Raw genomic sequence first — 22,343 nt, 5'->3', positions numbered from 1 at the left:
ATAAATATATCTGGGGCGCCAGGGTGGCTCAGTCTGTTAAGCAACAGCCTTCGGCTCGGGTTGTGATCCCAAAGTCCTGGGATCAGCCCCACAGCAGGCTCCTTGCTCAGCAGGGAGCCTCCTTCTCCCTCTGCCCACTGGTGCCTTGCTTGTGGCACAACTTGTTCTCCCCCAACTCCGTGTCAAAACAAATAAAATCTTCCAGAAAAAAAAAAGGCAATTACTACTCAAGTTTCTGGTTCTATCACAAAGTTAACCACTTCATGTATAGAATGATGTAAAATTGTACCTCCAACACAAATATGTAACACATTTCACCCTTTTTCCCATCAGCAATCAAACACAAACCTTAAATGTTAATGGGGAGTTATGAGAATTAAAGAAATTATATAAATTTGTACCTGTACTATTTGGTGTCGGAGTCTGATGATGTCCCAAGGTAGTTAATACAGGTCCAACAGGTAGCGAAGATGGACGCTGTTCTGACTTACATAACTGAGAAGGTTCTAGAAGATTTGAACATATGAAATAAGTTAGAAAAAAAGCCAAATACAACTGTGTTAACTGCAACTGTGTGGAATTCAAAATCCTAAAGATCAGTAATTTTTAAAACTGTCTTCCATTAAGTCAAGTTCCATGCTGCTACCTCTTCCGGACCTTCTCTCCCCTTTAAACTCAATGGTGATAAACTACCATTTTATCTAAAACATTAGGATATCAAGAGACTAATCAGGGCAGGAAAACCTCAGCAAAAATGCTCTATAAAACTAGCAAACGCTTCTGATGATAAAGTCTTTCTAAGCATCAAACCACATAAAATCACTTTAAAATGAGGCACATGGGACACCTGGGTGGCTCAGTTGGTTGAGTGTCCCACTGTTGATTTTGGCTCAGGTCTGGTCTCAGGGTCATGGAATCAAGCCCTGCACTAGGGCTCTGCGCATAGTGGGGAGCCTGCTTGAGATTCTTTCCCTCTCCCTCTTGCACACACATGCATGCTCTCCCTCTAAAATAAGTAAATCCTTAGGGGCGCCTGGAAAGCTCAGTCGGTTATGCAACTGCCTTTGGCTCAGGTCATGATCCCAGAGTCCTGGCATCAAGTCCCGTATTGAGCTCCTTGCTCAGCAGGGAGCCTGCTTCTTCCTCTGCCTGCCATTCCCCCTGCTGTGTCGCTGTCTCATACTCTCTCTCACTGACAAATAAATAAATAAATCTTAAAAATACACAAATCTTTAAAGAAATAAAATGGGGGCACAGTGGTATTTCCTCTTTAGTCCAAGATATTATGTTCATTCTCTTAAAGAATCAAAATTCACAAAAGCATTTCACATACTTTTAAGGTTTTTTTTTTTTTTTAAAGACTTTATTTATTTGACAGAGAGACACAGTGAGAGAGGAACAGAAGCAGGGGGAGTGGGAGAGGGAGAAGCAGGCTTTCTGCTGATCAGGGAGCCAGATGTGGGGTTCAATCCCAGGACTCTGGGAACATGACCTGAGCTGAGGGCAGATGCTTAACGACTGAGCCACCCAGGCACCCCTATTTTAAAGTATTTTTAAAGGGATTTTTTTGTTACCATTTCTGACCTAACTAAATAATTGAGAAAGCAGAAATTTTGGATTCAACAGAAGGTAAAAGGAATTCATACACATAGCTGTTGTCCCTAAGCCTTCCTTTGTTAGTTTAAAAAAAAATACTATTGATTACTCTATACTTAAAAATACAGGTCTTTCTAATCGATAGGCGTAACAAATTTCACCTTTCCCTTCCATTACCTAGAGTTCACCATCAAGAAGAAAATATTTGTATTCTTCATAGCTATAAAAAGTATCCCAAAATAGAAAGTTTCTGGATTACCTTCAAGTAGGTCAATGTATATTAATACCTCTTTGGTAGCATGAATCCTGGGTCATAGGATTCTGTCCCACCAGCTAATCTAAGTCTTAGTAACCATGTTTTCCTTTCATCTCACTATGAAAACCAAAAGCTCTTTCACTGTATTAAAAAAATCCCCCAAACCAAAAATATTATCATCTTTTTCCAGTTCATTTTCTGCTGCCCTATATTTTTGTGATTCCTTTTGTTTATTAAAAAACAAAACGAAGGGTGCCTGGGTGCCTCAGCTGGTTAAGCGTCTGCTTTCTGCTCAGGTCATGATCCCAAGGTCTTAGGATCGAGCCCCACGTTGGGCTTCCTGCTTAGTAGGGAGCCTGCTTCTCCCTCTCCCTCTGCCGCTGCCCCTGCTTGTGCTCTCTCATTCTATCAAATAAATAAAATCTTAAAAAAAAAAAGACAAAACAATAAAACCAAAAACAAGCCCTTCAAGATTTATGATAGCTGTACAAATTAAGTTTTTTCTAATCAATGAAATTGAAACATTTTTGCAAATACCATACCTGGAGGTAAGACAGTCTGGGTAGGCATTGTGTTGATCACAGGTTCCAAGGGACTAGGTTGATATATTGCATCTACAGGATTGATAGTACTCTGAGATAAAGAAACACAGTATAATTATTTTTAATTAAATGCCCTTCCAGTGCTCACCCTCCCAAATGTACGAAATGCCCACATTTCTGACAGCAAAGTCCTGAGGGTAGCTATATAGAGATGCTGATCAAAATGCAAAGAAGAAATGAAATGCATTTATGATATAGAAGTCTAAGAGTTTCTTAAAAAACAAAACATAGTCAGGAGGGAAAATGAAAGAATTTCTGTCATATGGAAAGATAAAACTAAATGAAAAAACCTGCAAAGAGTTGTAAAATGGTGTGGGAAAATTTCAGGAAGTAAAAATAGTAACTTCTGAATTCAGTTCAGTACTTCTCACTTAATTCTTAATTCACCACAAATAATGTTTCTCTATTGAAGACAGAAATACTCTCTCTTACTTTGATGTTATTAAACATTACAACTACAACTGGTAAATATACCTGCACCACTGGGATTTTATTTTTCCATCTCATACTATTGCCACCTTCTATCACTGTGTACACAATGTACAGGTACCTAGTTTTATAGTCACTAAATGCAAAGCGATATATCTTCTAATTGGGGGGGTGCAGGGAAGAAAGCTTTCTTTTTGAGGATTTAGAAGAAAAAAAGTAAATATGCAGTTACAGTTTTAGAGGAAAAAAAAGTCTAGGGTCTTTCTGATTTCAAGCCAAGAACTTACTCTACCAGCATGAGGACATTTTAAAAACAAGACTCCATAGTTTACTGATGCTTTTTTATTTGGAGGTGGGTAGTTAAGTTTAAACTAAGGTCTTTGCCAGAGTAAAATTTAGATCTATCATTTAGAAGACTATACCAGATAAAACCCGACAAAGAAAATTTTAAGTTCTTTAGTTTTCTGTGCTCCAGAAAACTAAGCTTCAAATATGTATTAGGGAAGGCTTATAATAGGAAATACTGAAACAGATTTAGAAGAGAAATACTTTACTGATGAATGAGCCCCAAAAGTATTCATAAAAATTTAGAAGCCCCTAGCAATGGAAACTGAGTTAAGGGGAAAGTTTTTATAGCATTCTCATTTAAAGCCTAAGTTTGATTTTTTTTTAAACCCCCTTCTCTGCTTAAATATTAAAAATCATTAAATCAGATCTCTTAAATCAACTGACTTGAGCACAAGAATGTCTGATGTTTGTCACAACAATAGTCTACTGACTATAAATATTTTAACAGGAAAATAAAGGACACTTAGAGAAGAGACCCTGAAAATAATCACTAATAAAAACCCTAATAAAATGAAGTAGGGAAGGTTTTGAAGTACTGGGAAGAGGCACAGATAAAACAGACTCAGAATTTTAATTCCTTCGAGTCCTTATTCTACCAAGATTTGACAAATCTTTTATCTACTATGGTCCTCGCTTTCCCATTCTGTAACATGAAGAAATGTCTGGATTCTATGTTCTACAGGGGCTTTCTGGTTATTACTTTATGATTCTATCTTCAGATACTGGACCAGCACATAATAACTAAACAAATGTCTCAACAAGTCCTGCAGCTGTTTTTAGTATAAATTCCTCGTTTTTACCTAATGGTTTTCTTCAAAGAACTCCAAGTGCTTTACAAAGGCAAAATCCCACCATTAATATCAATTCACAGGAAGGAGAGTATGTCACCTCCTTATCTGCACCTTTTATATAAGAAAAATTACTGAAGAGACTGAGAAATAACTTTGGAAAAAGGGACCAGCAAAATTCTATCTTTTGAATGTAATCTTTTGTCTTCCAGATGAAATGTTCTAAATCTAAAGATTTAGCTAATCTGAAGATCAGATTTTTGCATGTATAAGTACCAAATATCTTTTGTTGCTTGCTTTAATAGAAAATGTAACTATTCCATACTTATCTACAGCCCTTGTTCAATCAATTTCAGGCTAAAATATGTCAAATGACATTCTACACCTTGCTTTGAAAATGAATGTGCAGAGCTTTAGAAGCACAAATAATCCTCAGCTTTAACCAGCTCTAACATTAATAACATTGACGTAAAATAAAAATTATATGTACATGTATTTATGTATAGCTAGCTAGCATTTATTGATTCTGTGCTCATCCTGTACATTATAACAATGTTCATCTGACGTAGACCTAGCCACCATTCTTTAAAGATGAGGAAACTGAGGCTCAAAGGTCAAGTAACCTGCCTAAGATCACAACTAGTGAGTAGCAGGGCCAGGTTCTAGCTGTGTGGGTCTAAGATTTGAACCATGAATACTTCCCTTTTTAAAAATAAAAATTCTTAAAGAAAAATGCTGTCGTTTTTGATCAGTGATTCAAGCATAGTTATATTCTAAAAGTTTAGATTTTTTTTTTAAGTATAAACTTTCTAGATGTTTTTAATTGCAAATGACCAAGCATTTCTGGTGTGTAAAACTGCCAATTTGGGGGGTGTCTGGGTAGCTCAGCTGGTTAAGCGGCTTGGCTATGGCTCAGGACACGATCTCAGGGTCCTGGGATTGAGTACTGCATTGGGCTCCCTGCTCAGTGGAGAGCCTGTTTCTCCCTCTCCCTGCCGCTCTGACTACTTGTGCTCTCTCTCTGTTAAATAAATAAAATCTTAAAAAAAAAAACAAAACAAACAAACAAACAAAAAAAACACCTGCCAATTTTCTTAACATAATAAAAAGTAATTTTGCTTTGAGGAAAAAGAGAGAAGAATAATTGCCAACATGATTTTCCTTAGGATCTTTGGGGACCATAACATGTTAGACAACATATATAGTTCTTCTCCATGAGGCTTACAATCTTAAGTGGTAGCTCAGGAAAAGATACTACATTACATTACACTGTATTTAGATCACATAATTGTATTACATCACTCTGGCTCAAACTCTGAACTCAAACTGTGAAAAGAAAGATAAAAATTCCAATGTCTTTAATTCAAATTTTAAAAATGCTTCTTCTCATCTCTGGCTTCTCAAGAAATATGCAAACAATATCGATATTTAACTTTTTTCATTTTAAACCAAATATAAAGATAAGATGCTTATCCTTTTAAGTACAATCATGAGATGGTTTTGAAGATTTTGAAGTTTCCAGGTCTCAGACAAGTAGACATCTGTAAAGTCTTGGGACAAAAAAAGGGGCGGCCTCCTACTTTAGAAACCTCTAAAGAGAAGTTATCATAAAAATAGGGTCACTCCAAATACAATCTTCAAACTCTTTTATTTCCAGATAGGAAATACCCACAATAAAATTTTTTCTTTTTAAAGGAGAGGTTGAACCTAAGGGAAGAGTAAAATGCTGAGGAGGAGGAAAGAATAAGAAAATGGCTATAAGTAAAAGAATTCATGTTGCAATTTGTTCTAATAAAAACACAATATATATATACCACAGTAGCAATGACAGTTAACACAACACACAAAATCTAAAAATAAAATAGAAACCAATTAACAATATTAAACAGATTAAGATATGTTTCAATACTGAATCCCTCCCTCCCCTTCTGCTTTCATCTGAGAAAAAAAGAAGTTTGACAAGAAATAAAGCATTGTGAGTTATGCCTTAGTCATAAAAGCTGTATTTTCATACCATGATTAACCCCTCATGTTAACACATGCAACGTGGTTAATCTGAACCAATACTTAGAAAAATTTTAACATTTCCCCTGCAAATGATTGCTAAAAGATGGCTAACTTTAGAAGCTTAAGGAAAATTGCAAGAATCAACAACAAAAAGCAGTGAGTAGGTGAAAAAAGGAATTTGTGTTGAAAAATGAGTAGAAGTTCAGGCTTCTCCTGACATGACTGGTTATAATGCTCTGCAGAAGTAAAGGGAAAGAAAAAGATTAGATTAAACTTACTATAATTCCATCTGCGTGCTTCTCCGCATTACACTGGTCCTTAAGGAAAAATGTTAAAAATATTAACTTCATTCTTTTACTTAGGTAAGTCCTTGTGTACTTGCTTTCCTATTATGAAAGCTTATTTTACTATTAAGTAACAATGTTAGAAAACTATTTTTTGGCTTCTACTGAGATTATAATTCCATCTGTACATCACTAGCCAAACATAATTCCATCACTGGCTACGCAACCACCACCAGCAGCAGCATGGCAATTGTTTTTCTATATAGGCACTTAATTAAATTCATTATTTATATCCTATGGAACTGTGTAGTCATATCAGTATCAACTATTAACAGCAGATACACTAATTAAGGATTGAAGACCCTGTGTATTATACCAAGTACCCGCAACCCCCCAACTCTCACTACACTTTAAAAGTATAAGAATCATATATCCTTACAAACTTGGGATATAAGACATGATTTCCTGTATTCTGGCTACAGGCCCAAGAATTATACTTTTCTAAATAGATGGTTTTTCTTTTAGTAAACATAATCACTGTATCCATGGAATGACATAGGAATTAACTTACTACCTGACAAATATTCTGCATTTATTATTCCACTTACTCCACCAATAACTCTATAAGGTAGGTGCTATTATTATTCCTATTGGACATTTGAGAAAATTGAGACAGAGAGAGGTGGGGAGTGAGGATTCCAATAGTCTGGTTTCAGAACTCATGTTCTTAATATGCTATTTTGTCTTGCTTATCTTAAGGATGTACTTCAGGAAGAAGGTGGTGGAAAGTTATCAGCACATATTCATTTCTGTAATTATAGCCCAATTATTTGTATTATGTAGACAGTATGTTTAATTTTAAATAAACTGTTTAAAGTTCTAGCTCATACTATCTGGAAATTGAAATTTCAAAGTTTTAACAGAAACCAGTATTTGGTCTTGGTCTTAAACATAATGGCCAAGTTATATCTCATTTCTATCTGTAACTTTTTCTTTAACTACTGAATTTACTCAGAAATATACACATTGAAGGTCAACCAAGACCAATTTGAAGATTTGGGAATATTTTTTTTTTAAGTGCAGGTACAGAAAAGTATTAACATAGCAGGCCTATCAGCCTGCAAAGTTGACCTTTGGCTAATGACTAGGAACTTGGATTTCAGGAGGGTCCCCATCACTGTATGTGTTAAGACTGGCTCACTGTGCCTAAACTGTTTAAGTAAACAATAGGGTTTACGCTAACAACTACCTTTCCTTCTGGAAGTCTGGAATCTTGGTAAGTGTTAGGTAGAGATGCTTACATGTCAAGGTCCCAAGAAAAACTGTGGGTGTTGAGTCTTCAATGAGCTTCTCAGGTAGACAACATTTTACATGAGGGTTTGTTTTTGTTTTTAAGATTTTCTTTGAGACAGACGGAGAGAGGGAGGGAGAGCGCAAGCGAGCGAGCATAGCGGGGAGGACAGAGGGGGAAGGCTAAGCAGACTCCCTACTGAGCAGGGAGCCCATGTGCAGCTCGATCCCAGGACCCTTTAGATCATCACCTGAGCGGAAGGCAGAGACTTAACTGAGCAACGCACATGCTCCAAAATTTCACATATGTTGTCACAATTTGTTGCTGGTGGAAGTAAGCACAGTCTGAGTCTACTGGGAGAGGAGAGGATACTTGGAAGTTTGTGTCTGGTTTCCTCTGGATTTTGTCCCATGTGTCTTTTTCCTTTGCTAATTTTGCTTTGGATCCTTTGCTTTAACGAAGTGCAGCTATGAATATGACCATACACTGGGTCCTGTGAGTCCTCCAAGCAAATCATCAGAATCGTCAAACCTAAAGGTGATATTGGGAACTTCTGGCACAGAAGGTATCTTTTACATATCCTTGACAATGACTGCATTTTAACTGTGTAATTCATGCTGGGGTTCCCCCCTATTTGAAAAATTAGCTATATATTTAGAATATCCAAAATTTCAGTTAATTTTTTTTAAGATTTTATTTATTTATTTAACAGACAGAGATCACAAGTAGGCAGAAGAGGCAGGCAGAGAGGGAGGGGGAAGCAGGCGCCCTGCCGAGCAGAGAGCCTGATGTGGGGCTCGATCCCAGGACCCTGGGATCATGACCTGAATCAAAGGCAGAGGCTTTAACCCACTGAGCCACCCAGGTGCCCCTCAGTTAATTCTTAACAGACACAGCTGAAAATAAATTGAGAATTATAGAGAAAGAGAAACTAAAGTTTCTTGCTCAGATGACACTTTAATTCTGGCCTTCCCCTATTAATTTCTAAATATTAAATTGCTTTTTCCAAGGGATTTCCTGGAAAGAAATATTACATACTTGTGATAGATTAAATTTTCCAGAAATGGCCCCAGTAAGAGCTAGTGCTCACCCTTACCCTAGAACATAGGGGGGCCTTTGTGATGGTCTCTACCATTAAGTACAGCAGAAGTGACTCTATGTATTTTCTAAGACTAGGTCATGGAAATGTCACAAATTTTCACCTTGTTTTCTAGGAGCCCAAACCACCATACTGTGACAAAAATCCAAGCAGCTGTAAAGAAGACTATATAGAAGAAGCTAGGCCCCCACTCCCAACTTTTCAGGCATGTGAGTGAGCCACCTTGAAGGAGATCCTCTAGCTCTGTATCAAGTCATTATAGGTGACATTTCATGACAGAAACAAGTCATGAGGTCTACCCAAACTGCATATTTATGAGCAAAATTTAAATGAGTGCTGCTATTTTAAGACACTCAGTTTAGATGGGTTTGCTATGCTGGGACTGATTACCACATTATGTATGTATATTATCTAAAAAAGCAACCACTTTTAATTCTGGTATAATTTAAAATAAATTTCAATATCTGACAAACTTTTCCCCAAAATGTTCTCAACTAATAATATATGCTACCTACAGATTATTTTAAATCAGGGTTCATTATTTTTTTACTGTTGTGGTCTTTTAACGCACAATCAAATCAGATTTTGTTCTATTACCTAAAAAGGCTACATTCATCCCCTCCCCGCTCCCACTTCCATCTTTCTTTTTAAAATTTGTTTTCTTTTTGTTTTTTAAGTATGACAAAAGTGGTCTTTAATCACAGTCAGCTAAAGCTAAATCTCAAGTATTGCTGAACTAGAGATTTGACTGAATTCAATATGAATTATGTTAATGAAACATTTTCTGTTTTTTTCTGATCACAGACTGAGATCTGGAAATACGATAATGAACAAAAACATCAGCACAACATATTTTGGGAAGACATCTGACCAGAGGACTCCAGTATTTTTAAAACCATGCCTACCAACAAAATACATACAATATACCCTCATCTCTCTAATAACGCAATGCAGTCTAGTTAAAGCTCCCTTAATTATGGACCAACACACTTACTAATTATATGCAAGAAAAAATAAAGACACTAATTCAAGTTTGATGAGATTAAACAGATGAGGCTAGGACGACTGGAAATCTACATGCAGAAAAATAAATTTAGACCCCTACCCTCACACCACAAAGATGAACTCAAAGTGGATCATAAACAAATATGAGCTAAAACGTTAAAACTCTTAGAAGGAAACACAGGAATCAATCTTTGTGATATAGGATTAGGCAATGACTTCTCAGATAAGCCACCAAAGGCACAAGCAATAGAAGACTGATAAACCAGACTTTATAAAAAATAAAAATATGCATGTTTCTCAGGATGCTATCAAGAAAGTAAAAAGACAACCCACAAACTTGAAGAAAAATATGCAAATCATATGTCTGGTAAGGATCTGTATTTAGAAGATATAAAATCACTCCTACAACTCAATGAGATTACAAACAACCCAACTAAAAAATGGGCAAATAATTTGAACAGACATTTCTCCAAAGATATATGAATGCCTAATAAGCACAAGAAAAAATATTCAACATCACTATTCCTTAGTTAAAGGCAAATGAAAACCACAAGATGCCACTAGAATGGCTACAAGCAAAAAGACAACCACAGGGGTGATTCCATATTCACAAGTCCTGTGGATCCATTATTTATTTATTTTTTATTAATTGAAGTATAGTTGACAATGTTTCATTAGTTTTGGGTGTACAACACAGTGATTTCACAAGTTTATATATTATGCTATGTTTACCGCAAGTGCAACTACCATTTGTCACCATACTATTACAATACCATTGAGTATATTCCCTGTGCTGTATCTTTCATCCCCATGGCTTATTCATTCCATAACTGAAAGCCTGTACCTCCCATTCCCTTTCACCCACCCATTCTGCTCACTCTCCTCACTTCCCACCCTCTCTGGCCACCAGCCATTCTCTCCATTTATGGCTCTGTTTCTGCTTTTGTTGTTCATTTGTTTTGTCTTTCGGAGTCCAAGTAAGTGAAGCCATATGGTATTTAGATAGAAGCATTATCCAGGTGGATCTGATCTAAGCTCATGAGCCATTAAAAGTAGAGAGCTTTCCCTGGCTGGTGGCAGAAGAGAAGGTCAGAAATGTAAACCATGATATGATGTGCCACTGCTGGCTTTGAAGATGGAGAGTCTGTGCAAGGACCAGAGAGAGGCCTTTAATAGCTGACACTGAGTTCTAGCCAACAACTAGCAAGGAAATGGGGATCTCAGTCCTACAACAAGGACCTAAATTCTGCCAACAACCTGAATAAGCCTGGAAGTGCATTATTTGCCAGAGCCTCCAGATAGTTCAATCTGTCTAGAACCTTAATTTGGGCCTTAGGATATCCTTAAGCACAGAACCGAGCCCAGTCACTTGAGAGTCTGATCTACAGAACTGTGAGCTTATAAATAGTGATGTTATAAGCCACTAAAAGAAAAAAAAAAAAAAATCACAAATATTGGTGAGGATGTGGAAAAAATGGAATTGTGAGAATATAAAATGGTACAGCCGGTTTGAAAAGTAGTTTAGCAATTTCTGAAAAGGACAGTTACCAGATGACCCTGTTAATACCACTGCCATGCATAAAGTTAAAAGAAATGGAAATGGAAATATACCTCCATACAACACCATTATAATGCAGACATTCATTGCAGCATTATTCATTAATAGCCAAAAAAATGGAAACAACCCAAATGTTCATCACCTGATGAATAAACAAAATGTGGTATATCCATTCAATAGACTTTTATTCAGAAATGAAAAGGAATTAAGTCCTGATATATGCTACAATATGAATGAGCCTTGAAAACATTATGCTAAGTGAAGGAAGTCAGTCACAAAAGATTACATACTGTGGGATCTTAATTACATGAAATGTCCAGAATAGGCAAATCTAGAAACAGATGAGTGGTTGCCAGGGATTGGAGGAGAACAGGGGCAAGGATAACAAGGGAAAGAGGAACAGGGAATGACTACTTAATAGGTACAATGTTTCTTCTTGTGGTGACAGAAGTGTACTATAATTTGATTACAGTGATGATTACACAACTTTGTAAATATATCAAAAACCACTGAAATATACACTTTAAATGAGATATAAATTAACACCAATAAACCCGTTATTTTTTAAAGTCAAAAGAGAAATTTACAAATACTTACGAAAACAAAAACTCTATGAAGGAAAATGTTCTGGGGAGATAACCTGAAATTCAAAGACAACTTAAATATACAATCTACTCTGAAAGGATAATCTAGACCTATACTGTCCAGTTTGGGAGGTACTAGTCACATGTGGCTATACTGAGCACTTGAAATGCAGCTGGTTCAAAATGTAAAATACACCCAAGATACCGAAAACTTAGTACAAAAAAAAAAAAAAGAGAGAGAATATGAAGTTCCTCATTAACGAATTTTTATACTGCTTATGTTGAAATGATTTTGGAAATACTGAGTCAAATACATTATTAAAATTAATTTCACTTGCTCATATGAGTTGTGGCATATAAGTCGTATCACCTAATCTTGATAAAGAACTGGTCAAGTCCTCTAATGTAGGAGCCTCCCAGGTTATTTTTGCTCTTTTCCACCTACCCCACTGTCCTCTGCAGTTTCCCATGAAACACCAGCTGCCTCTATGGTACAAAAAATGAGGTCTTCTGAACTAACAGAACCCACCTGAAAATCCCACTAAGCAAGTGATGCCCAAACTTCGCTGCATATTACAACCACCTGGGAGTTTAAAATCGCAAAGCCTAGGTAACACCTAATAGCTATTACCACACAATGTCTGGGAGTGGGAGCCAGGCATGAGACTTGTTAAAGATCCCCAGGTGATTCCAATGGGTATAGCAAAGTTTGGGAACCAATGCATTAATCATTTAGGCAGGAGGGGAACTTCTGGTAGTGAGATTAAAATTAAAGAATAAAAAAAAAAATTTAAAGAATCAGAACTGGAAGGGATTTAAAATCCTACCTATACCATGCTGCCTCTAGGAAGCTAATACTAAATAAACTCCAAACTACAAAGGTATTAGATTAGCTATCTTCTTATATCCCTTTGGGATCTCAGGTGGCAACCTCTCGAAGTAGCTGTTTTCAATATTTTAATAACCAGTCAATGAAGGACAGTCTTCCAAAATGACTAGTAATTTATATTACTGACTAGTAATTTATAATTTATATAATTTATATTATTTATATCTATTATATTTATATTAGATAGAAGTTCTGCCATGTTTACCAACAGCACAACAGAGAGGTGGCTAAATAAAAAAAAAATACATAAAGTGGAAACATTAAATTATGCAACCATTAAAAATTATGCATTAGAAACATCCATTCAAAATTTATAATTATCAGGCCCCTACTATGTGGCAGGCAACTGTTCCAGGCACTGAGGATACAGTGCTGTTAAGGAGTGAATATCTGTGTGTCCCCACACACTACTGCCAAATTCAGATGAAGCTCTAACTCCCAGGATGCCTGTACTTGGGGATGGGGTCGCTAATGAAGTAAATTATGGTTAAATAAGGTCTTAAAGATGGAGCCCTGACCTAGTAAGTGTCCTCATGAGATACCAGAGCTCTCTCCTCACCTTCTCTCTCCCTACTCTCCCTCTGTCCCTTCCATCTACTCCTCCCCACTCCCTCTCTTTTCTCTCTCTGTTATTCTGTGCACACACCAAGGAAAGGCCACCTGAGGACATACTGAGAAGGTGACTATCTATCTACAAGTTGAAAAGGGTCCGCACAGGAAACCAAATTGGCAGGAATCTTGATGTTGAACTTGTAGCCTCCAAAACTGTAAGAAAATAAATTTCTGTGTTTAAGCCACCCAGTCTATGGTGGTTTGTTAGGGCAGCCCAAGCAGACTAATAAAATGGCAAACAAACAAAGTCCTTAAGGAGATTACAGTCAGGTCGCAGAGACGATATAAACAAGATATCCTGTAAATCTGGCTACTGATGCAAGGCCATGAAGAAAAAAAACACAAATGAGAGATTAGAAATTAGAGCAGTCAGGAAGGTCTCTTTGTTCAAAGAGATTTCACCGTGGGCAGAAATCTGAATAAAATGAGGGGGTGAGTCCTGGAAATCTGGGGGAGGTTCCTTCTAGGCAGCAAGGAAACCAAATACAAATCCTTGAAGCAAAAAAAAAACTCTGGTCTGTCTGTGAAAAAGAAAACAAGCCAAGATTGTTGGAATAGTGTGGATCAAGCGGGGTGAGAGGTGAGAGAGTATGGATGGTTCAAGTCATGTAATTACTCTAAGTAGTTTAGACTGGATTCCCAGTGAGATGGGAAACCATTTAATGGGATTTGAGCAGACTAATAAAGTGGTCTGATTTACATTTAAAAGATACAGAGAGTTCATATAGAGTATACACCTTACTTGAGGCATAGTATTTGAATACAAAAGCCTTAATAAAACTTCCTTCTAGAGAAAACTGAAAAAGCCAACCTCCATTTATTTAATCTTTGTTACCCATTCTGAAGGACCTTGAAATATAAGTTTATCAAGCTGGGCTAAAATAAACAGAGAGGTAGGAAGTATGGACTAAATAGCAGAAACTTTTAGGAGCCCCTGGCTGGTCAGTCAGTGGAGCATGTGGCTCTTGATATCAGGGTTGTGAGTTCAAGTCCCTATGCTGGGTGTAGAGATTACTTTAAAAAACTGAAAAAAAAATCTTAAAAAAAGGAAAAAAAGAAATAGAAACTTATGAAAAGGAGTATTAGTAATCTGAATTCTAACTCATTCCAAAAACAGACCACCAAAAATGTTCTTGCTGGGTAGCTAAAAGGTGAGCTACTGAAAGAGGCTTGGCTGCCTTGTTTTCCAACTATTTAAAGTATTTTTTTTTTAAGTCTTAAATGACTTGTAGAGGTTATCCAAACCAGTCTAAATACTATCAGCTCTTCTACTTCCTCAGTCTTCAAGAGAAGGCAGTGTAAATCCCTAAAATACCTATCTATTCACAATGAGCCAAGATGTAGTTTACTGTATCTATACACTGTAGAGGCTTCTGGGCAATAGTAGGTAACCCACCCACCCACATAATTTCACAGTCAAGAAAAACAAAAACCTTACCACTCCTTTTATGCCTCCAACCCCATCCTCCCTTTAGAATATATTCTGATCCACAAAAGTAGATGAAAAATTTAGACACACACATAGGAAATCATCATAGTGATAAAAACAAAAACAAAACAAACCTAGAAAGTTCTGACACTTTGGTCTCGAAAGAAAATGACACTGCCCTCCTTTAACTTATATGCTGAATATCCTTCCTCTTGAAGTACAAACAGATTATCCTATAAGACTGTGTCATTAACAATACTAGGTAAAAAGTGACCATTATCAGGCCAACAAATACAAGCAACTGAGTAAGTAAAATAGGCCAGTAATTAAAAATCCATGCAAACATCACTCCCAGTAGTGGCTACTGCCTGCCCTCTTCTAGCCACTGGCTAGAAATACAGAGCTATAGTCAGGTAGCAATAATGGGGGGGAATTTTTTTAATTCTTATTTTCAAACATTAAAATGCTTATTTCTCAAAATACCAAGCAATCAAATCTCCATTTAAGCTGAATACACCAAAATTTTTCAGAAAAGCAGGCACAATAACCACAAAATTTTTATCGCACCACAGTAATTCAAAATACATTTTCCTCCATGAATAAGAACAGCAAATTAAAGTAGCGGTTCACAAATGTAGTTTAGCACCAGAAAAAAATCTACAATTAAAAAAGTATGTCCTTATTATATTCCTTATTATGGATGAGAAAAAGAACTCTTGCTAAAATTTAATTCCTTTTCTCCTAAGAAAAACTTATCTGTGAAAGGTTGTGCAAAGTATGTTCTTGCTCCAAGCAGTGATAATGGATAAAATGGAAGGAAGGGGTGAGTCATTCAAACATACTCCCCTCTTTCCCAGTCACATATCAGAAATTACCTTATCAAAAACAGGCACATGCTGCTAAGGTAGTATCCAAATACAACAGTTGTTCAATATACCAGTAACCCCACAATATAATTTACTGTAGGAAGGTATCTATTTCAGAACCAAGTCTCCTGGCTACTAAAAGAAAAATGCCATTATAATTTTTACATCTCATTAAATGAAAGTAATCAAAAGTAAAATTTACTTACTTTAGCAATCTGCAGCAACACAATGCAGTGCTTAATTGATTCTACCATGCTCTATAAAACAGAATACTGATTTTAGGACCTTGCACCAAATAAAATGGTCATAAGACATTAAAGCTTAAAATACAAAAGTAAAAATAAAAAACTAAATATAAGCTATATATATAAAATATTAAATATATAAAATATAAAATTAAATAAAAAAAATCAGTCCAGATGTATAGGATTTAAGTCTATATGCAAGAATACCCTCTCTAGATTCCAGTAGGTTCTAATACACTGACCGTGTCAGAGGATGTTATCATTAGCAATTCTATCATTAAAGAATGCCCCAAAATTGTTAATTTGTATTGAATAACATTCTAAATGGTTTTTCATCACTTCAAACAGAAAAAGATGTATGATTAACTTCCAAATTCTTACATCAGTAGCAGGGAATCCCAGTGTAAATTTCTAAAACATCTATGTAAGACTTCTATGGAATTACGAAGAGTAAAGAATCCTATCACAATACTGGTGAAACTAGAATACTACTACTCTGCCTGTTTTTAAAACTGCTCTTGTCAAAATACAAACCTTATTAGTAGCCTATTATATAAGGTGAGAAGGCCAGTAAATCAGAAAACTTGAATCACAATATATTTTAATTATAAGATTATTCATGGATGACATTTTTTATCCAAGGTTCTTAAGACAAGTAAGACCAGAAACAGATAAAATGGTACATGAAGTGAATTTTAATTAGAAGGATTATTCAAGTCCTTTTCTTTTAGAAAATAACATTCTTAAACACCCTTGTAAAAATTTATAAAAATTAAAATCTCAACTGCTCTTATTAATAGAGCAATTTATTAATTTAAGCAGTAGCTTAAAATAGAAGTAACATTTTAAAGCACTTTCTAATTCAAAGCCAGAGTTTACCAAACACATAACTTACATTTGTTGTCTCTTTGAGAGTTTCAATTTTCTATGAAAAATGAAAAGTTTAAAGAAATAATGAGAAGCACAAAGAAGTATCATTGCTGTTTTTTACTAGTCATTTAAAGAATTTTACCCTTCTCCCACTCCCCCTGCTTGTGTTCCCTCTCTCTCTGTGTACACTCTCTCTGTCAAAGAAATAAATAAATCTTAATAAAAAAAAAAAAAAAAAAGGGTGCCTGGGTGGCTCAGTCATGATCCCAGAGTTCTGGGATGGAGCCCTGCATTGGGCTTCCCTGCTCGGTGGTGGGAAGCCTGCTTCTACCTCTCCGGCTGCCCCTGCTTGTGCTCTCTCTCTCTTTGTCAAATAAACTCTTTAAAAAAAGAAAAAAGAATTTACCAAAATGTACTCATTACTCTAGGCAAGTGCAGGCAAGTTAGAAAGGGAGTATTTTGTTATACTTAAACAATTAAAAATTTTTGTTTTAAATTTACTCATTTGAGAAGGATACAGAAACAGAGATAAAGTACAAGCAGGGAGAAAGGCAGAGGAGAGAAGGAGAAGTAGACTCCCCGCTCAGCTGGAAGCCAGATTTGGGACTTGATCAGAAAACCTGGAGATCATGTCCTGAGCAGATGCTTAACCATCTGAGCCACCTAGGTGCCCCCCAAACTTAAAACATTTAAATAAAAAATTAAAACATTTTATGGAGTACATCCCCAAAGATTCATATGATTCAAGATTTCTAAGAATGACACAAAACATTATTCCTTATATGAAATAATGTTGTGTCTTTCTTATAGACTACGTGATTTTAAAACACGTGTTCTACACAGTGATTTGAAGAGGCACCTGTGCCCCCATGTTTATAGCAGCAATGTCCATGACAGCCAAAATATGGGAAAAGCCCAGACATCCATGAACAGATGAATGGATAAAGAAGAAGTAGTGCCTATACACAATGGAGTATTACTCAGCCATTAAAAAGAATGAAATCCTGCCATTTGCAATGACATGGATGGAGCTATGGTGTATTATCCTAAGCAAAATCAGTCAGAGAAAAGACAAATATTGTATGATTTCACTGATATGTAGAATTTAAGAAACAAAACTGATGAACATAAGGGAATGGAAGGAAAAACAAAGTAAGATGGAAACAGGGAGACAAACCATAAGAGACTTTTAACTATAGGAACAAACTTGAGGGTTGCTGGAGGATAGACGGGTGGGAGGATGGCACAACTCGGTGATGGGCATTAAGGAGGGCACTTGACAGAATGAGCATTGGGTGTAATATGCAACTGACAGATAAATTTCTAAATTCTACCTCAGAAACTAATAATACACTGTATGTTAATTAAATTGAATTTAAATAAACAAACACTTGTTTTAGAATCACCTTGAACTTTGTCTAGTTGTTTAAAAATGAGATGGAACCAAATTCCAAAACTAAGAATGGCAGGGGAGTTAAACATGAGTTACTACAGGTACTATTACCAAGTGTTAAAGAGCCAAATGCAAAGCTATGGTCAAAAGAAATGCAAATAAAGAAATGATACTGCATCAGGAAATGTTATCAAGGAGGAAAAATGTTAACTAGAAAAAAGGAAACTACTCAAACTACAAAGTAATTATCAGAAATTCAAGGGTGGGGGCAGTAGTGGGACTATACTTAAAGCATCACTCAGGGGCACCTGGCTGGCTCAGTCGGTAGAGCATACAACTCTTGATCCCAGGGTTGTGAGTCTGAGCCCCAAGTTGGGTACAGAGATGGCTTAAAAATGAAATCTTAAAAAAAAAAAAAAAAAAAAAGCAACACTAATTTTGTTTCCTCATCTGTGGCTTCTTGTTTATTCAGCAAATTCTTGCCAACTGGTCTATTACTACCTAAAGGGACCACATACCAATTTAATAAAATATCTATCTTCAATTATCAAAAACCTCAAGAAGAAAGAATTTACTCCCAAGAAGGTGGTACTTACAAAAAAGGCGTATTAAAATTTTGTACATTACCCTTTTGTTGTGAAACCATAATAGAAATTCACCAGAAAACTCCCCCATGAGTCTTTTATGGCAGTACTATCATATAATATTACTATTATAGTAGCCAAACACCGTGGTCCTTCTGTTACTTCTCTAAAAGGCTCTTGATTTTATTTATTTATTTATTTTTTTTAGTTTATTTTTTTTTTTTTTATTTGACAGAGAGAGATCACAAGTAGTCAGAGAGGCAGACAGAGAGAGAGAGAGAGGAGGAAGCAGGCTCCCTGCTGAGCACAGAGCCGGATGCGGGGCTCAATCCCAGGACCCTGCGATCATGACCTGAGGTGAAGGCAGAGGCTTAACGCACTGAACCACCCAGGTGCCCCAAGGATCTTGGTTTTAAAGCGGTTTAAGGCAAAATAACGACAGTAGAACGTACCTTTCTCTGTTCATCATCTTTGCAGTTTTGAAGTTTGTCATCAAAAAGCTACGGGATTAAAAAGAAAACAATTATATTATCAAGCCATTTTACCATATTGTATACATTTACTAATCATAGAAAAGGAAACTTCAGTTCTTAAATACATTTCTTCCAGGGATGATCTATATGTATTTTTTAAATAACATGTGTTTTTTCAAGGGACTGTATCAAGTCCAATTCTACTTAATTATTTTAAACAGTTAAGATCAATTACTCTGGCAAAATTACAAGCAAAAGAAAACAGACAACTTAACAGAACTTAAAATATCAACTGAAACCTAAATTCTTTCTGCTTTGTCATCCTAGTTTATCAATATTCCATTTCCTTCCCAAGACTTTTGCTTATAATTAACTCTAAACTAGGAATTGAAGGAGACAATTTCATCAATGATAAATGAAGTAGAGAAATCATCTCCTCCAATGCCCTAACTCCCCAAAATGGAAAAATGAAGGCCTCAGAAATTGAACCACATTAAAATTTAGCAGTTTCACAGAATTTTAAGACAATATGAATCTAATCTTATTTTCTTCTAATTAGGTCTAAATATTTACTTTTTTTAATAATTAAAAAAGTACATTACATATACATACTATTTATCAATATAATCAAAGGCAAAGATCTTTGAGTAAGTCACCCAGATCTTTTAATAAGTCAGCTTTAAAAATTGCTGAAGAACCGTATAGGGGTTGTAAATCAGATCATTTTCTACACTAAAAATCAAGCTTGGTAACACTTACTGCTTTATACCAATTCAGTATATAAACTAATGCCATACCTTTAATTGTTCTATCAGGATTTGTAGGTAAGCATCAGCCTCTGTAAGTTTCTTATCAAAGTCTTGGACACTAGGAACAAATCCTGAATCCAAACCCTAAAGAAAAAGAAAATTTGTAATAAATCTATGAAGACCCAGGCAATGTTTAATAGTACAGAAGATACTTCATCCTTCATACATGACATTTTAATTTTAAAGTAAGAATAGTACTTTTACATAAATAATAGGTATATTTAAACTATCTAAATTCTCCAAGAATAGTGATACATCTATCTCTCTCCTGAACTTCTAGCTCTGTTCCCTTATCAAACGTGTGCTGCTTCTTAAATTAGGACTGACCTTGCTCTTCATACACTTTGTTCTCTCCCCCAAAATGACTCCCTGTGACCTCCAGAGCAACAATAATTTAGCTGAAGGACCTGTATTACCACCTAGATTACCTCCTTTTTTTACCCCCACTTTTTGTTTGATTCTTCCAGTCCTTTAATCTTAACTTCATACTCTATTTAGTTCTCCTATTCCCCAACCCACCTCATTAGCTCCGATGCTTTCTCTTCTTCCCTTATTAAAAGAAATAAGGACCTCAAAATTATCACCTCTTCTAAGAAGAGGGCCCTCTCTCTAAGCGAAAGTGAGGCTTTCCTTAATCAAGTTTCCTACTCACATTCACCCTTGGCATGAACACTACACTCTGGACATGGTGTAAATGTTTGTTTATTTAAGGAGCCCATTTATTTCTAAGTTTAACAATCCAGGATTTGCATGTCCTACTTTTTGTATACTAAAAATTTTAAACTTCAAGAGCATGGGATTCCTGTTTTAACTTTACTCAAAACAAAACAAAAACAGAAAAACAAAAAACAAAAAAACCACCTGAGTTCTTAATCATATGTGAAAAAAACATCAATCCTGGGTGTAAAAGACAAAAAGCTGGAGTCTGAACAAGACTACCAGCTTGCATATCTGCATGCCCAAATGTCATACAATTAAATAGGGAAATAAAATAAGGCTCATGAACTACTATGTCACAATCCCAAACCAACCACATTTTGTACTGAATGGATAAAATACAGTAGTTGCACATACCATACTTGATCTTTACTTGTTGGCCAACACCTACTGATCATTTTCACATCTCCCATTTTAGTAAATGGAGGCCAGAGTTCATTGTATGTTACACCAATACCTCATCTTTGCACAATACTTTATTATTAAAGCCCTTTTAGAGCCATTATCTCAAACACCAGATTAAGACCACATAGTACTATGGAAAACAACAATGGGTTGGCAAGCCTGGTTTCTAACTGCAGCTCAGCCACTAACAAGATACTATGGTCTCTCTAAGCTGCTGTTTTCTTACTTGCCAAATACAGTCATCCTCCACATACTATTTTTTTTCACATACTATTATTAATGTGGCAGCTACTACCTCTACTAAAGACTACAATTACTAACACTATCAATTACTACTATTACTATCTATTGTTGCTCTTGCCAAACTAAAATTCAAATTCTGAATCAGAACAGGGAAAAAACCCGTAGGTTGTATCACACCACGGGAAAATCAACTTTGAATTCAAAAGCAGTAAAATGGCCTTTTCTACATACATATAAAGAAACTACTTGAAATGAGTACTGAAAAATCCCTTCCCAATGAGATGCCATGAATAAAGACAAAGGTGAAGAAAAATCATAATAAACAACATATATAATAAAACTGTGGTTAAATATCTTCATTTTTAAGGATAACCAAAAAAAGTTCTATTAAGGACATTTACTATATGAAGTATAATAATAAAAGATGTGGAAATGGAAGAATGAATCCATTACGTTTTGGATATACTATAGTACTGTATTATAAAAGAAGGGAGTGAGTTCCTTCCATGTTACTGTACCACAGAAAAAATTGGAACTGCTTGACTTAGTTTTTGTTTTGTTTCACACAGTAATTTAACATAATTATTAATAACTATAAGATCCAGTTAAGATCTGTAAAATATTGTTGTGCTTGTGAAATATCAAAAAGTTCAATGGCATATTCATAAACATATTAAAAGGTGAAGCATCTAAATAAGAAAAAATGATTAAGAATTTTCCCTCTTTTGAATTCATTTAGAACTAGCTACCACTATAAAAATATAATTAACAACAAAGAATACTATTACACTGAAAAGAAATTAAAATAAAAAATAAAAAAAAATAAAAATATAATTAACATACCCTTTTGAACAAATCTATCTTATTAAAAACTCTCCAGTAAATAAATGGAAACATAATTACTGAGCTCTAAAACTATCCAAATTAATTCTTAAAAAACAACCCTTTGATGTTATTATAA

General features: G+C 35.5%; 1 protein-coding gene across 7 annotated transcripts in view; it reads right to left on the bottom strand.

Moving 5' to 3' along the window:
• Positions 1 to 22,343, bottom strand: part of OSBPL9 (oxysterol binding protein like 9) — a 172,436-nt gene that overhangs the window by 29,812 nt on the left and 120,281 nt on the right. For 5 of the 7 annotated variants that reach the window (XM_032844206.1, XM_032844205.1, XM_032844209.1 and 2 more), the window contains 7 exons: positions 20,006 to 20,101; positions 19,188 to 19,235; positions 16,784 to 16,813; positions 15,850 to 15,900; positions 6,305 to 6,343; positions 2,395 to 2,485; positions 402 to 506 (listed from right to left, as the gene is read on the bottom strand). In XM_032844206.1, coding sequence (XP_032700097.1) covers positions 402 to 506; positions 2,395 to 2,485; positions 6,305 to 6,343; positions 15,850 to 15,900; positions 16,784 to 16,813; positions 19,188 to 19,235; positions 20,006 to 20,101 — 460 coding nt within the window. The remainder of the gene's footprint in view (positions 1 to 401; positions 507 to 2,394; positions 2,486 to 6,304; positions 6,344 to 15,849; positions 15,901 to 16,783; positions 16,814 to 19,187; positions 19,236 to 20,005; positions 20,102 to 22,343) is intronic. The other 2 variants (XM_032844208.1, XM_032844207.1) reach the window with 1 other exon arrangement.

Source organism: Lontra canadensis, unplaced genomic scaffold (assembly GCF_010015895.1).
Source record: "Lontra canadensis isolate GAN:19392208 unplaced genomic scaffold, GSC_riverotter_1.0 scaffold148, whole genome shotgun sequence".
In the NCBI taxonomy this organism is placed as follows: domain Eukaryota; kingdom Metazoa; phylum Chordata; class Mammalia; order Carnivora; family Mustelidae; genus Lontra; species Lontra canadensis.
Note: the sequence above shows the minus strand (reverse complement) of the source record. Positions and strands in the feature narration are given on the sequence as shown.